Source organism: Seriola dumerili, unplaced genomic scaffold, assembly GCF_002260705.1.
Source record: "Seriola dumerili isolate Sdu_G_001 unplaced genomic scaffold, Sdu_1.0 BDQW01000202.1, whole genome shotgun sequence".
Lineage (NCBI taxonomy): Eukaryota > Metazoa > Chordata > Actinopteri > Carangiformes > Carangidae > Seriola > Seriola dumerili.
This window is the reverse complement of record NW_019174457.1, coordinates 1,005,632-1,022,803: the sequence shown is the minus strand read 5'-3', so window position 1 is coordinate 1,022,803 and position 17,172 is coordinate 1,005,632. Positions and strand designations below refer to the sequence as shown.

The 17,172-nt window shown below is 44.1% G+C and overlaps 2 protein-coding genes across 4 annotated transcripts in view; both read right to left on the bottom strand.

Annotated features, from left to right (window-relative positions):
* Nucleotides 1-4,251, bottom strand: part of kcnk9 (potassium two pore domain channel subfamily K member 9) — a 50,095-nt gene extending 45,844 nt beyond the window's left edge. Inside the window, exon 1 of the mRNA XM_022753968.1 lies at nt 3,636-4,251. Coding sequence (XP_022609689.1) covers nt 3,636-4,251 — 616 coding nt within the window. The remainder of the gene's footprint in view (nt 1-3,635) is intronic.
* A 10,087-nt stretch (nt 4,252-14,338) lies between these two features.
* The window catches only part of trappc9 (trafficking protein particle complex 9), a 203,777-nt gene continuing 200,943 nt past the window's right edge, over nt 14,339-17,172 (bottom strand). For all 3 annotated transcript variants that reach the window (XM_022753974.1, XM_022753976.1, XM_022753975.1), the window contains 2 exons: nt 16,930-17,153; nt 14,339-15,623 (listed from right to left, as the gene is read on the bottom strand). In XM_022753974.1, the coding sequence (XP_022609695.1) occupies nt 15,444-15,623; nt 16,930-17,153 (404 nt within the window). In that variant the 3' untranslated portion in view covers nt 14,339-15,443. The remainder of the gene's footprint in view (nt 15,624-16,929; nt 17,154-17,172) is intronic.

Below are 17,172 nucleotides of genomic sequence, written 5' to 3'. Positions count from 1 at the left end.
TGAGGTTTCTGCCTACAGGCTTCAATGCAACTCCCAATAAACTCTCCAAGTCTTTGAGACAACAGGGGGGGGGGGTGAACACTGTTGGTCCAAAGCACATTCTCCAATCTGGTAGTGCTGATGATGATGATGATGATGCTGATGATGATGATGATGATGATGATGATGATGATGATGATGATGATGATGATGATGGGAGCACTGTCACTCCTATAAAGGGTTGCATTGAGGGTTAAGATGTGGTGATTACAAAGGCCGCAGCAGATGATTCACCACATTTTCACCTTTAATTTGTCGCCTCGTCCTTGATACCGTACGTATCTTAATCCATCGGGATGTCCGGTTAATTACAAGGATGGAGAGTAAAGCACAGCTCTCAGCTTTGTAATGACCGGATGATAAATGTTTTTCTTCACACGTGCACACGAGGCTTTTACAGCAGGTGAACTGTGTTGTTACGTTTCTCCTGCAGTGTTTTGTCCCTGGTGATTTATTCTGTTGTGAACGTACACATCCGGCAGCGAGCGCGTGGCAACACATATCTTAATAGACATCTTTGTATCTTATTTTTACAGTCCCACATGATGACACTAAATTTAATGAGTTTCCACAAACAGCTCATAGTTGACACAGTCCAAATTGTTTCCTTATCTTTGCTGTTTCATTTTGCACAAAGCTACTTTTGCTTCTTTCACTTTCAGAGGCCGAAATAATTATTTGAAAATCTACCGATACAGAGCAGAAGAGCAAATCTAGTTTCATTATTTCTGAGGGGAAAAAAATTCTCTCTAAGGAATTAACAGGTGACAGAGCTCAGACTGTCAGCTTTAGGAGGGCCGTCCAATCATGGAGTGAACTCAGCAAATCAAAGCAGGACCCTGAGAGCCGGGTCAAAGTCTGCCTGCGAATAATTCTCAGATATGAGATTAAGAGGGCCACATGAAGCTTTATGAAGTCTGGACAGTCAGACAGACCAGCAGAGACAGATATGAAACTGAGGTCAAGATGTCACATGACATCTGGGGCGGTTGTGGCTCAGGGGGCTTGAGCTAATCAGAAGGTCGTGGTTCGATCCGCATGTGGAAGTGTCCTTGGGCAAGAGCCTGAACCCCAAACTGCCCCTGACGTCTGTCCAGTATGGATGTGATGTAGTAAGTCCATTTACCATTCATCTGTCAAGCCTGAAATATCACTGACAAACTCCTCATGCTCCCTTAAGTATGATCAGATGTCGCTTTCTGCTCCATTACGATGGCACTACTTTTTGTTCATTCTTGGCCTCTATTTTTTTTGTATAAAAATCCCCTTGAGTTTTATAGAAAGTTGCCTCTTTGTTTTTCAATAAACTAAAGTTAAGACACACTGTTGGCCTTATGCTCTAAATACATTTCATACTGGAGCCTTTCCACAACCAGCAGTGCATTAGTCCGTCTCCCAGTATCTCCCCACGTCCCCTCTCTCGGCCCCAAGCTCATTATTTCTTACTGAAGACGTAAATCTTTCACAATGGGTCACAAATACAGACTTTGATTTTTTTTTAGGATAGCCTCCTTTAACAGCTGGGCGCTGTAGCTTTTAGCAAACGTTACTCAAACAGGAGTAATTAGTGGATTTTCTCAGCTGCAGATTACCACACATTTGTTGCTGTGCAGTGGGGTTTTTTTTTTTTTTTTTTACAACAGCAGAGCGGTGTGTTTGGGATTGAATCCACATCCAACAATGAAATTAAACTCTCGAAATGAATCGAAAACATTTCCCATCTTCCTTTCCTTTATCGCAGACTGCTGCAGACACATAAAGCAGATGTATCTCATCACTGTCACCATGAGACAAATCCTCTGTCCATTCCCAACTTGAATCTAAACAGCTGAGAGCTGAGTCGCCTTTTTTTTTTTTATTATTCCCCCCAGAGTCTCCAGGAGTCAGATGTAAAGAGTCATTCCTGTCACATTTCACAGTGAAACGTCAGACTGTGTCCTGAGTTGCTGTTATACAGTTGAGGGTGTGATAGCAGCTGAAGAGAGGGTCCTGCCCCCCCCCGCAGAGGAGACACCAGGCCGCCGCAGTGAATGTAAACCACTTCACAGAACATGAATATTACAATGGCTCTCGTCGCTGTAGCCTGGAAACAACAGCGGAGCCACCTTCACTGCTCTCTAACAGCCGTCCCTGTTGAGTGTTGCCCGGCAAAACTGGAGGACAGGCCCGGTGCATTAGCCCCCCCCCCCCATCACCATCACCATCACCACCCCACCTCCTCCTCCCCCTGGCTAACGGTCCTCATCTGGAACAACAGTGTCTGACTTCCATAATGGAGAAAAGCGCTGTGTGTGGTGACCTCTGCCTGGCACATTATCTAACTCTTAATTGAAAGGCTGAATTTAAACTTTTTGGTTTTTTATTTTTTTGTTTTTTTTTAATAGGGCCACGCGCCTTAGAATTAATTCAATTAACTCCACATCAATTCAGCAAAAGCTCCATTCAGCGTGATGGTGATTAAAACATTGCAGAAAGGGACGTGGTTTGATTGCGGAGCGTAAACAAAGAGGGAACTCAGTTCATCCCTTCACAGCGTGGAACAAAACTATGCGACGCGAATGCATCATCGCGAGAAGCGACGACCAGATGTAATTAACGTTTCCTCTTAGAGAGAAAAATCCTATAGAACAAATGCACGAATGAGAAGTGGATGTGTTTGTGGCAACAGGCTTTTAAGTTTTTCCATAATGACAGTTCACTCATCTGTTTGCGTTTACTATCACTAGTAGTAAAGAGGTGCTTCACAAATGGGGAATAAACATTAGCTGTGGAGTGGATCAGTAGAAGTGACGTCACGTTTAGGTCCTGCCTGCGGCTGAACTCAGAGGAGCTGTCCTTTCAGCACCACAACACAACACAACACAACACTGCCGCTGCTGCTGCTGCTGCTGCCGCTGCTCCCGCACGGCTACACACAACACTCTGCGTGTCTGGCTCCCTCGGCTCGCTGCACCGTGTCAGACCTTCCAGCTGCATCCCGGTGACGCACCGTCAAAAAAAAAAAAAAAAAACGCCACAAGTTGAATCACACACGGTGGAAGCTGCACCACAGGAAGCGATGTGTGCTCTGATGTCGTCTGGGTAGCACCCGGGCGCGCCACGCTATTATACGTCACTCTTCCGTTTCACAGTGGTGCTTGTCAGAAGTATATAAATCCAGATGTGGTCGTGTTTTGACACAAAGATCAGTCCTCGTAGTTAAACACCCCCCGCCCTCCTCTCCCCAGAGAGAGAGACACACATACACACACACACACACACACACAGATGAGAGAGAGAGAGAGAGAGAGAGAGAGAGAGAGAGAGAGAGAGAGAGAGAGAGAGAGAGAGAGAGAGCTGCAACATGTTGCTTAAAAACTTTAAAGACTTGTGGCTCAGTGTGACTGTTGGTGATCAGGTCGGCGGCTCTGAATATGAACATGTGCTCCCGCGCACCTGCTGCCCACAGACCGCTTCACTGCCTTCAACATGTAACTGTGCTCATAATAAACCCTGTCCTGTTGCGCAACAGTGAAGAGACCCCGAGAGGCACCTGTAATGATTATGGAGGCTCCAGTGTTAGAGACTGGGACTCGTTAATGGAGACTGACACTTACCTATGGTGGTTATAACCGTGATGGCAAAGTAAAATGACCCTGCAAATTTCCACTGCACCCCGGCTCTGTGGGGCTCTGCCTCCATGATGATGGTCTCCAGTTTGCGGTAATCATCCTCGCTGATGTTATATTTCCCCTGGAGACGCTTCTCCTCCGCTTCCAGCTGCTCCTTTTCCCGCATCTCGAAGTCGGACTCCAGGGCGTCAAAGACGGCGGCCCCGACGAGCAGGTATGTAAACGTGCAAATGATCAGGGACAAGGTCCGCACGTTTTGCCGCTTCATGGCCAACAGGAACCGGCGACCGAGGGGCTCATGTCCCCTCGGATTCCCCGGGAAGGCGCAGCAAGCGTGAGGGAAGCCGTGTGGACAGCGCCTGGAGGCGGAGGCGCAGAAAGGTGCGCTCCGGTGGTGACGGTGGCCGCGGTGGACGCCGGAGACGGAGCAGCGGTGGAAGTCCCCCGCCTTGTGGTGATCCCGGTGACAGACCCCAAGATCCTGTTCCTGGTTCGCGGAGAGACACAAGAGACTGCTCGATCGCCTGGACCAGGAGCCTTGCAGCCGAGAGACCCTGCGCAAGACCTGCCCAAACCAAGTCCTCCCGGTGCGCAGTGCCATCAACAAGCTGCTCCCAAGATCGCCTGTTGGTCTCTGTTCTCCTCAAGTGAACTACTCTGATGTGAATAAACGCTCCCAGCCAAATAAACGATGCTTTCCTTTCTTCCCTTTGATGCTCCACTCTCACTTTGTCTGTGATGTGAATTACAATGTCCTAGAACTGAGCATCTTTCCACATGTCTCTAAGTTTCAGCTGAACACCAACCTGTTCATTGTAACCTCATCAGCAGTCAGGCTATTTTTAGCAGCCATTCTCCACACATAGACAAGAAGACATCAGTTTACTGTCCTTGAAATCCTCACATCTTCCCCGCGAACGGCGCTCATCATCCTCATCACAAATGTGCTGAGTCGTCGGGAAGACAGGAGAGTCTCAGAGTCACGGGGATGAAGTTAGGAACTGTAACTCACACGATGCGCAGATCATCGCACCATACAACATTCACAGGCTTATTCCCGCTTCCCAGCTGCTTTACTCCTGGATCAGATCACTTGTTAGAAGAGCAAAAACAAAAAAATATTCCAAGCACGAAACAAACCATCGACGACAACAGGTTCCATCGCGACGAAGAGTTTCCTCACATTCAAAATATATGCGTTTTTTTTTTTCCTCTTCAGATATGCAGAAGTTGGAGCCGAAGAGAAATGAGACACTTCAAGATTCATAAAAGCTCAGAGCGCGCTCCGCGTCCGCAGTGGCACTCATGCTCCGTTGCGCACATCCAAAGCGCACTCCACAGCTCCACTGTCCGCCGGTCGCTCTGAGCTGATGTGGAGAAAAAAAACAAAAAGAAAAAGAAAAGAAAAAGAAAACGATAATGCTTGTGTGTGTTTTCCCTCGTGGTGCAGGGGGCCTCTGAGTTAACCATGCGTGTCACGAACTGCTCGTATTTTGAAGGCTCCACATTTTTATGTCTCCACACACTCCAGACTCTAATCGGTGGGCGTTGCTCCTTCTGTCTCTGTGTTTTTCTCTTTTTCCAAGTGTCACGATTCATCCGAGTTCAGGCCTGAGCATCTCCACGCGCCTGCAAGCTTTTACCTCCGCGGGTGAATATCTGCTGGGGCACAAAGTGACTGCATCACCCCCACCACCCCCACCTCCTCCCCTTCCTCCTCCTCTCACCACGCGACCCCTCCCACAGTGACCACTCCTACTCACTGTATGGACACAGAGGGTTGACTTGGACTCAGATGGTCACATCAGTGTTTGTACATCCCGGCAGCAGCAGCAGCAGCAGCAGCAGCAGCAGCAGCAGCAGCAGCAGCAGCAGCAGCGGGAGATCTGCGCTCCAGTGCGGACTCGGCTGCACATGTCGCTGCGCTGTCCATGGTGCTGCGCACGGTGCAAGTCAAGTTACTGTAAACGCACTTTGCAGAATCACCAACTCACATCACATGTAACAGGAGGCAATAAAATAAAGTGGATTTATAGATAATCCAGTCTGGAAATAAAAAAAAGAAAAAAAAAAAAGACTGGAACACCAACAGTTGAAAATGAAGCTCTGATCCTGTCTGGAGCACAGTGTAATCTGGAGATAGGGACCTTAAAGTGACCCCTTCATTATGACCAAACCAGGGCCCTATCTCTTAGGGACCCTGAGTTCAAATCAAATTTAAAATATTTCAGTTCACACTGAAAAACATAAGGCAGTGCTCCTCTTCATTCAATGTCCAACACGTTTTAAACATTGTCTTTATTCTTGTGTAAGAATTTGGATTTTAGTTTTATTTCTTAGTTGGATCACATTACAAACACTGATACTGGAGTCAAACTGAAATGTATGAGTTTAGATTGCAGAATCCTAATGTAGGCCTGAAATGAAACCTCCCAGCATGCACCAGGGCAACAGACAGTAGTCTTCTATTTCTGTTGTTGTGTTTTATGCTGTACAGTAGGCTACAGTTGGTTTTATAGGCCCATATTTTACACTTTTCATCTTTTATTTGAAGTGTTGATCCATAAGAAGATATATTTGTGGTTTTTAAGAATCAAAAACCGTCTCCAAATAGTTTTACATCTCCTCTCTCAGGCTTCTCTCTGGAGCTCTAGTAACAACAGGTCCGTGAGCCAATCAGAAGAGAGGAGGCTCTGAGCCTCTCTTCTGATTGGCCGACTGTTTTCTGAGTGACAGAATAAAAATAAAGCAGATTTCCGGTAAAACACCAAATCCTGCAAGGTTTGGATGGTGGGTCCAGGTGGGTGGGGCTTGGGGCCTGGCTAAGAGCGGTGACTGCCTTGTTGTGACATCACAAAGTTACAGGAAGTCCTGGAGGCTGGTTTTAAGGCTCAGTTTCTGAATACAGGCTTCGATACTTTCACAGTATTAATATAGAACCTCAACCTGCTTTATAATCAAATAAAACATGGACATCTAGCTTTATACAATATGGGACCTTTAAATTAAATACTGTTTCATCACTGGTGATGATGTGTGACTTGGTGATGAAACTCTGCTCATGTTTTTGTCCTTTAAAGTATTTTGGGGGTTTCACTTTAAATCACACTCTTATATCATATATGTGACCAACAGGAAATGATCTACTACAGCTTACAACACGTTAAGCACTTTGCCTTGACTTGTGCTTAATTGGTGCATCTTCCTAAATAAATTAGTCTTACCTCATCAAGACAAAAAGTACAGAGAGTAAGAGAAATGGGGGACAAGCGGGTCAGTGGGGGCCTACAGCTCATCTCAGCCCTGCGGCCCCCCAGGAGGTTAATCCAGATCCTACAGAAACCCCCCCCCAGCTCTTATCATGTGTGTGGACAACAGGATAGTGTGCCAAATATGAAGAGCCTGTTCCACAACCCGTCTTAAACCTCAGAGTGCTCTTGAGCAAGGCAGTTAATCCCCTGCAGCTGCAGGACGGTTGTTATGTAACTGACACATGATCGTGACAGCTGAATTTATCTCCTGGCATCAGCAGAGGACGGTGTCACCATGAAAGCTTTTCAATAAAGATTTGAAATCACATGTCGTGTCTGACAAACCTAAAGACGATAATTAGTCATGCAGTTTATTTACCTGATCATATGTTTTAAATACATCCACTACTTGTGTTTCACCTATATAGATTTTGCTTTTACTCACCCTGGTTTCATCTGAATGATTTTGCTGCCTCTTTAGAGAACCTAAAGTTACGCTGATGAAGATCATGTGATACGACTGAAAGCTCCAGAGCTATTGCACGAGGAGAACTTCTTAACTGACCCACAATTAGAAGTTAATACTTTTCATAGTTAATGTTTTTAGATGCAAATTAACTGAAAACACGTTGATGAGTTGAGGAAATCTTCCTGCGCCTCCGTCCTTACAGATGGAAGAGCAACACACTGTGGAAGAAACAAGGGGAAATGACTGAGTAAGCCTCCAGAAAAGTCCTTATACTCATTATATAAAGTAGCAATGAAAGTGGGAATAACATCCACCCGGCAGAGTGTATATCCTGCACTTTTTATATCATTGCCTGGAACTCAGCCACCAGTCCTCCAGTCTGATGAAGGGATTTTTAAGGAAATGAGAAACAGTTGGTGATATCTCAGGTTGACATGAGAAAAAACTCATGTTATTTTCATTGGGTTATGTAAGTGAGGTTTGGTCTCTGCTAAATTACGGATAAATTATTTGCTTTTTCATTGTTGTTAAAAAAAAATAAATCTTAACAACCTTTTTTGTTTTTTGTTTTATTTCCAGAATTTATGGAATATTGGTGGACTAAAACCGACTCCTTCTCCAGAGAGAGGTGAGTGATTAAAAAAGAAAATGTGAAAGCTTTTATCAACTTCTGAATCATTAATATTGTTTTGTGTTTTGCGTGTTCATGTTTTTAAATGCACTGATGTCATTTCCTCTCCTGTCAGGCTTTTAAAGCTTCGCCACAGAGGACTTGAGAGGGATTTGGTTTTTTTTTTTTTCCTGTCTGAAATGAAACACTGCAAAACCGTCCAGAACAGACGTGAACACACAAGAAAAGAAGCTCATCACAGTGAGGAGCTGAATACCAAGACATCCACCACAGCGTTTCATAAATGCAGCCGTTTAAGAGTCTAAACAGCTCCACTAATCAACAGCGTCTGGATCTGTGGTCGCTCTATATTTAGCTCCACAGTTCTCACATCTCACGTCTCTGCTCAGCCCACCTACAAGAACTCCTGATGCATTTTCTGGAGAAGCTCAGGGAAAGAAAAGAAAAAAAAAAAAAAAGTTTAATAATGGCAACTGCTTATATTAGTCTCCATGGTAATGACAGTGAACTTACAGCATCATACGGGCCCCGCACAGACACTGACAAATCTTCTCTGAAGGCTGCATGACGGCGCCGTCTCTCTACATGCGATCTGAAGTGGCAGCAGAGGAACCAGACGTGATGAGTGAGAGAAGTTGCGGAGGATTAACTGACTGACGCCTGAGAGTTTGGATTCCCAAACTCAACAGCACTGGAACTAACTGCTTGTCTTTCGGCTGATCTGCACTGCGCGTTGTGTGGAAAGGTGTCGTAAATCATCCACACGTCAATAACGGCGACACAGACAAGGTGTTTATCACAGATTTCCTCACAACAAACAATCAATAACATCAATAGACACACAGTTTAGTAAAATTAACTTTCATTATTCCAATAAATATGACATGAACACCTTTGTAAGCTCAAATTTGAATCTGTTATTCAGACGCTTTCGTTATTGAACAATGATCAGTGTCTTCAGACGACATTATTGATTCGAAAAATGCACCTCTACATTTATTTCTACCAGCTTCCTCCTGGTCTCTGCTGCCATTGTTCTGTCATTTCTGAGGGGCCCCTGAGGATCATGTGATATGACCAAAAGCTCCAGAACATCTACTAAACGGACCTTCTGGTGAGATTCATTCAAGAATGAACTTTGACCCTCAGCTTTAAGCCAAAGTAAAATAAAGACACCAGTTTTCAGTCAGTTTCTTTGGAAAGCGGCAAAACTGTCACTAACAAAAACAGAAGCAGAACTAATGGTCCCTCTGTTCTGTTATGCTGAAGATTTGATATTTATCTATTCATATATTACATCTTTTTATTACTATTCTATTATTGTGTTACCGAATAGAAAGTAAAAAACAAATAAACTGCAACGCATTAAAACTCTCTCTCCACAGTTACAGTCCTGGAAATGACGAGAGTTTTTCCTTCATCGGGGAGAAAATGAAACATGTAGAAAATGTAACTGCAAAGTGAAATAAGAGCAGAAAGTGACTGTATTCTGTTAAACTTGTTTCATTTGACTAAATATTTGTATTTGCTTTTTCTGAAGCTTTCAACTGCATCTTGTGGTCATCATCAGTGGATGGATTTTGCTCAGTTGTCACATGGAAATAGGCGAGTTGTCATCATGTGACCTGTGTGAGGATGGAACTTGCTAATAGGTGGTTACAGACGCCTCCACTGGCTCCTGTTCAGTCACTGTGACACTTTTCTAATGGGCAGCTGTCGTCACGTGGCCACACTTGGCCCAGACGTGGGCCACGTGATGACAGCTGAGTTAACTCCATCCGCTGAGGAATACCATGTGTTGTAGGTGAAAGTTGCAAAAAAAAAGAATAACTGGTGTCCTACAAAGATTGACTCATTATTTCTCAAAATCATTTAAATTTGTGTGAAAATCTTGACTAAGCTTTCATTTGCGTCTTCTGGTCTTCACCAGTGGAGCGGATGTCGCTCAGTTGTCATCACAGATCGTCCCTCCATCTGCGACCTCCTGCTATCACGTGATGACAGCTGAGCCCTGAGATCTCCATGACAACTGAACCAACTTGACTTTGTGTTAAGATGTTGTCCGTCCATCCATCAATTCATTTTCTGCCTCTTATCCAAGGTCGAGCAGCAGGTCACGCAAAGGAGTCCGGACGTCCGTCTCCTCAGCAACGTTTTCCAGCTCCTCCTGGGGGGGTTTTCCGAGGCGTTCCCAGACCAGATGAGATATATAATCTCTCCAGCGTGTTCTGGATCCACCGCGAGGACTCCTACCGGTCGGACGTGCCTGGAAAGCCTCCAATGGATGGCGCTCAGTAGGTATCCTAAACAGATGCCAAAAACCTCCTCGGCTGGCTAGATACTGACACGAAAAGGAGCCCAAAGAAATGACATGGAGCCAGCTCCCTGCGGGTCCACCAGCTGCGGGGACAGGCGTTGAGTGCGGGGTGCAATGCAAGCCGTGTGTGCCATTCCCCGACTTCATAGACTAGGTCCAAGTACAGCAATGATTATCTTGTCAAACGAGACAAAAATTCTGGTTACTTTGAATAACAAAGACCACAGCACATCCTCCAGTTTCAGTTCAGCAGTTTGGGGTTAATTTAAAGTTGAAAACACACTTTGTCCATTTTCGAGGCTCCGCTGTAACGAAGCTGCACATTCTGACATGGACGGTTAGTGAACAAGGTGAAGACGTCGTTTTTCATTTCATGGGGACTTTAACTGGAAGGAAGTTCTTACATAAGCTGCAGTCACATGGCCACATTTTAAGGTTCAGGTTGGACTTATTTCATATTTGCCAGCCTGTGTGGCGCGGCAGATAGCTTATTAATTAAGTCAGACAGTCACAGTGGATCAGTAAACATGCGGCGATGGAGGATTCCTGTGCGTTTCCTCTCTGCCAGCTTTTCCTCTCTGCAGTGCTGCAGGCGTGAGAGTGAAAGAGCAGTGCAGGTGTCAAACCGCTCGTCTTTCTTCAGCACACATCCTAATCCCCGAGCAACCTCTTCATCACTCCACTACAGAGATCATTTACATATCAAGGTTGCAGATATACAGGAGTGGACGTGACTTACCACTCCATGCTGAAAGCGAGGGGAAAGGGACCTAATTGAACTCTGGCGTCTCGGAGACTCATTTGCATGAATGTTTTTCACGCAGAGTGACACTGCACTGTCTTCAGCTGAGCTCTGGGGAATTTCTTTGCTACTGAATGAACTCACTGTTGTAACTATCCAGAGCAGGGAGGAAGTGCAACAGCACAGATTGATGGATGATTGTCGGGCAGATCCCAATCAGGAGCACAAGTACAATATGCAGCGAGATAATAAGGCGGTGTCGGTATTTTGATAAGAAACCTCATTTAAAGCGTTCTGGATGTCCTCAGCTGTGGGGAGGTCGGCCTTATTGTTGTTACCGCTCTTTGTGTCGTCCTGTATTCCTAATGATGAACACATTTTAAAGCCGCTCATAAGCTAATTTATGGCGGTAGAAGAAGCACTCAAAAGCTTTTAATACTATAAAGTATGATACTGAAATATAGGCCTTACCTTGACTTGAAGATGAAGATCAGCTGACTCATGGGTAATGTCTTCTGTGTCTGTGGAGGAGCTTTGTCAAGAGTCAGTTACATTAACCCCTGATTATTACAAACTGTGGGTGTGGACCTCTAAAGACGAGGACATTTACGCTTGCATTTCAGGAACTGGACTCCCAAAAAGGTTCCCCACTTATTCCGATGAGAGCTGCTCAGTGAGGACATCCATCAAAAGGTTTTCATTACATTGGAAAGATATCACACTATGGCTCTGGAAAAGTTTAACAAATATTAAACCTTCAGTGGTTCAAAATAATATAATTCAAAATGTTCTTTTGTAGTTGTGATAATATAATACATCATAATACGTCCTCTGAGCAGCGCTGTGTCTTCAGGGGCAGATCGGAGGCTACAGTGAGTCGCTATCAGAAAGTGACAAGACGGGCCGCGGCTAGCTGGTTAGCATGCTAACCTCAGTAGAAGAAAAGCCGCAGCTCTTGGTGAGTGAAGGAATGAAGTTTGATGCTGAACTTAGATTTCTTCTAGACTGGTAAGTAAACAGCTGTTAATGCTAACTGTTTTCTAATGAAAAAGGCACCGTCCATTTACATTATGGGAAACGTAGGATGCCGTGTTTTCAGAGCCTGACACACACCAGGGAAGTTAGAGTAAATAAATATAAAACATATAGCTGATGGTGTCTCTTGTTCAGCTCTCAGGTTAAATTGCTCTGACCAGACAGGCCACACTACAATGCGTGTCCCCCAGTCTGTCACTGACTTAAAATGGTGAAGTGGACTGCACTTTTATAGCACTTTTCTGGTCTTATCGATCGTAGTCACATTCACGCATTCACACACACGTTCATACAGCACTTTTCTACCACACACGCACATTCACACACCGATGATGATACATCAGGGGCGATTTGAGGTTCAGTATCTTGCCTAAGGACACTTTGAAATACAGACCGGAGGAGTCGGTAAAGTCAGGAACCTCAAACCCACCGTTATCGAAAACTCAAACCCTGTGTCCTCTGTCCTCCTGCGCACGGTCCCCAACACTGATATCAGCCTTCAGATTATCTAATCGAGTAAAACTAAAGTTTTCAGGTGAAGTCCTGCTTTGTACAAATTCAGTAACTGAGTAAAACATATGTTCCCCCTTCATCCCGACGGCACGTCTGTTGGTGGATATAAATGGCAGTGGGAGGAAAGTGTGAACTGTAAACAGTAAACAGTATTAAAGTAAATCTAATGTTTATTCTGGTTGTCAACCGGGTCAGTCTGCGATGCTCGACAACAACCGAAATACTGAGAAAGTAAAAACATCTAAGGCTGATGATGAATCCCTGGATGGAGTGCTTTCTTGTTTTTTTTTGCTCTGAAGTCTCGATTCCTCACTTCCTCTGCACCGAGGCGTCCGTGCCCGAGCTCAGAATTTAATTAGAGTGAATAAGATGAATCTACGCTCTGATAAGTGAGGATAGGACACTCTTATTTGCAGCTCCGCTTTGTACTTCGAGCCGATAAGATGGGAGTTACCTTTACTGAAAGAGGACGCTGTAAGGGTCAGAAAACAATATGCAGGAGATGGAATTTGCATTTGAGAAGCGAGTTTGAACAGACTGTGCTGTGCTGTCTGCCGGTCTGAACCAGCAGCAGCAGCAGCAGCACAGGGTCCACACTCTCACACAGAAACACTTAAGACAATCCAGCTTAATTGTCGCATGCATGAGTCTACCCACTTAAGAGTTGATGTTAATTTTTTAAGAAGTGAATGACTTTTCGAAGCTAGAACACACACACACACACACTTACACACAGACGCTCTATTCTTAATCAAATAAACAAATAGATAAAGAGACTAATAAGCACGGAGGGCATGACATTGGAATTGTTTGTGTTGTGTGCATTACTGATGAACTGAATGTATTATTCACTTATGTAAACTAACACATTTACTAGGACCAGAAAAGCTGCTCGTCGCCGAACTTCAGATGTGACCTTCATGAGCAAACAGCAACTGGGATTGAGAGAAAAAAAAAAAAAGGTGATTGTAATTTCTCATGCGTTCACTGGAAACAAAGATCCTTCACATTTCAGAAATTGCTGACATTTCGGGGAGAATTCAGAGCTGCAGCTACCAACAAAATGAATTTGTATGCCACACTTTATGCCGTCACTTTACATACACTAAATGCAAACTCATTCTACGTGTCAAGCAGTGTGAATAAGAGGCATTCGGGCTCTGATCCTGTTATTATTAAACACTCAAACTGTCATTTCACACAAAGCCCCGACACAAAGACATTTTATCCGTTCAACAAGACTCCCAGGTTTTCAGTATGAGTAATGCGTTTTCCACAGTAGTGCTGTGGGTGCACTGGTTCACTCCCAGTTCATCCACAGGCACTAAAACAGACATCCACAGAGGACTGGAAACACAGAACCCACGAACAATGGTGAGGTCAAAGGGCCCACTTTAAATTTGCTGTGACATTCAATCAGTGGTGACCCAGATGTTAATATTTCCAGCTGTAACAATGAATTGCAAGGTATCAGTGGACGGCAGCGTGTTGCTCAGTCACTCTTACCCAGTATAAATAAAATAAAAATCATTATTAGTCTGTTTTCACTAATAATCATTGATTATGGATTTTGAAGTATGTGAATGTTTGGTGACTGGAGGTTCCCAAAATGCTGAGGTGGTAAAAGTCGCTTCCGTAGGCAGAAAATGAAGATAATCGTACAGCTATTATGGCTGGAAAGGACAAATGCAAGGAGTTGAAATAAAGTCAAAATGAACAAGGGTGGCCTTCTTTTAACGTTTATTTATAACAATTATACGTCACACGTAATGATAGGCCGATCTAAGACAGTCAAATTCCAGTGTAATGGCACAGAGGCGGGAGAAAATGTCGATAGAAATCTGGTCGATCACACTCCCAGTGTTTCTGTGAAGCTCGTCTCAGCCATCGATACCAACTCTGAGGTCTTTAGCACACGTATGCTAACATCTTCTTCTGATTCTCTTTACAATGATATTATATATTACATTTTGATATAAAAGAATCAACTGAATCGATGGCACTGGAAGTCAAAAAGAGAAGAGAAGACAAAGTGTGACCATGGTGTTAGCGCCTGGCTACACCGCATAGTCCTTGCGAAAAAAGGTGCTACTGGAAGCTTAGCGATGTAGCGGCTAGCCGTGGAGTCGCACCGTAGCTATCCTTTTGTTGCGGCTAGTTTAGCTATCTGGTAACAGGCTCCAACCACAATAGCTTGCTTACTAGCGTTTAGAAAGCTAACTGGCTTGGTTGCTAACCTGGACAATAAGAAACCACGGTTAATTCAAGAGAACACACTGGTATCTGCATCTCTTGTATGCGTGAGTTCAATGACTGCGGTGATTCCTCTGAAATGAACTGATTTCACTGTGATAAATCATGATGATACGGAGTTGTCAGACAGGAACAAACAGCCGAATGTGCCAACTGTACAGACATCAGTTGTAACTTGAGCTAGCTCGCAACATACGAAGCAAAGTTGCTGTGGAAGTTTGTTTGCTTGAGTTTGTTGTCAGTTTTAAATATCAGAACATCAGTTTCCTTCAGTCTCTCTCTGTACATCTATGAAGTAGAGCTATAAAGCCTTGGACAGTCGTGCAACTTCCCATTGGCTCTGTACGCAATCACGCATTATCTAAAACTTGCTTTAGCATTTTTCTGACCAACACCTGTAAACTACATGTAACCTGTAAACAAAGAATTCAAACGTTCTGAAGATAAGATTTTAGATGAGTAGATTGCACTCAGCTGTACACAAACTGAAACCTTTAACAAGATGATATTTACAAGTGATTCAATTCATAAGGCTATCATATTTACAGACACCTTTCCTATAACGTTGAAGTCTCTTGGGACCTAGGCCCCGGCCTGTAGCGGAGCATCCAGAGCTTTGATGTGGACACTGGGCAGAGTGAACCAGGCTAAAGGAAGCTCCCGTCCAGCACTGTCGTCCTGGAACTTGATATTAAGGTAGAAATCTCCGGTGTAGAGGAAGAGCAGAGCGCCCACACAGACTGCGTTTTCTTTGGCTTTAACCTGGTGACGGAAAAGAGACAGAGCAGACAGAATCATTAGCGGCCACCTCTCTATAGTTTCATAATGAAGCCGGCGCACGGTCAGCCAGAGTGGAGCCAGCAGGGGAGTAAGTTTGAGGCCGACTGCGGCTTTGATGAAAAGGTCCAGACAAATGCAGCATTTCCTCTTTCACTGAGGGACAATTACCAGGATTGTGCAGTTTTAACATTAAGAAATATAGGGAGTTCATTCATGCTTTCATCTGAATTTTACACTATCAGCTCTTTGTTCTGGCATCATCCAAATTTTTTTTTAAATCGCCTCCAGCTTGTTCAACATTCAGGAGTGAGTTTTTTTTTTTTTTAATACATATAAAGGCTCCTGTCTAGGATCCTTTCTCTGCTCAGGTTCTTTTTCGTATAAAGATTTCTGCCATGACCTTTAAAGGAACCTTCCATGGTTTAAGCCTATTCTGCTGAGCACGCTCTGGTGTAGCTTTTGAGATGTTTTTCTGGTTTTGCCAGAAAGCAACTGGTTTCTTTTCATTTCACATCACAATTCTCAGTGAATAGAAAAACCTGCTTGAGTTATGTAACAATCAGAGCAAAAGTCATGTTGTCTATCTCTGCTGTTCCCAAAAGGGACAGTATGTTAATGCATATGCTACAGCGTGCACTGCAGATCTACAAAACGTTAACATCATTTTGAGAAAACTAAAACTAACTGCAACTAATGAGTGAGCATGATTATGTAACTTGTATTTAGGATATGCATTTCTAAATTCTTAAATGTACGTGAAACATGTTGTATTTGTAAGTGAGAAACTTCAATAAAGATATGTTCTTATAGCTGCACACAACTTCGCTGTAATGTGTTGTAAACATATATATGTTTATATACGGCTTATAAACGCTGAACGTGGGACTTAAAGTAAAATGTCGGGTCAGTGGTATACTGATTATTGCACATACTAAATGTTTAATAACCAGTGCTGGAAACTTTTGAGTTCAAACTCATGGCAAACTGGATGTTAGTATAAAGCTGCGAGCAGAAATGTCTCCATGACAACATGAAGCATTCTGGTTAAAACAGCTGCGATACGTCCATGTTAAAACTAGCACTTAGCTCATTTCCCTTCATTATTAGTGCGTTCAGTGTGACCTCCACTGCTGTGAACTGCCGGCATAAACAACTTTACTTCTTAAGTCTAATCCCGTGACAACCCTGAAGCGTTGTAGTTACATAATGTGACGTAACTGTGTGAAATGTATGCCTCTACTTCTTGGTGGGAAACTATATTTATGTCAGTATTCCAGCCTCTACTGACCGTATCAATGTAGAAGGTGTTGGAGCCGATGAAGGTGACAGCGTCCTCCAGGTCGTAGTTTTGGACTCCGTTCTGGAAGTCCTGATACGGCACCACGGTCAGAGCCAGGGGTCCCACCGAGTTCTTGCTCAGATTGGTCAGTTTTACCTCCAGAGCCACGGCCTCGCCCACTTTACAGTCGGCAATGATGTCGCAGTCACATGGCTTCCCATTCACTAACACATCTGGAAATGAAGACAAGGA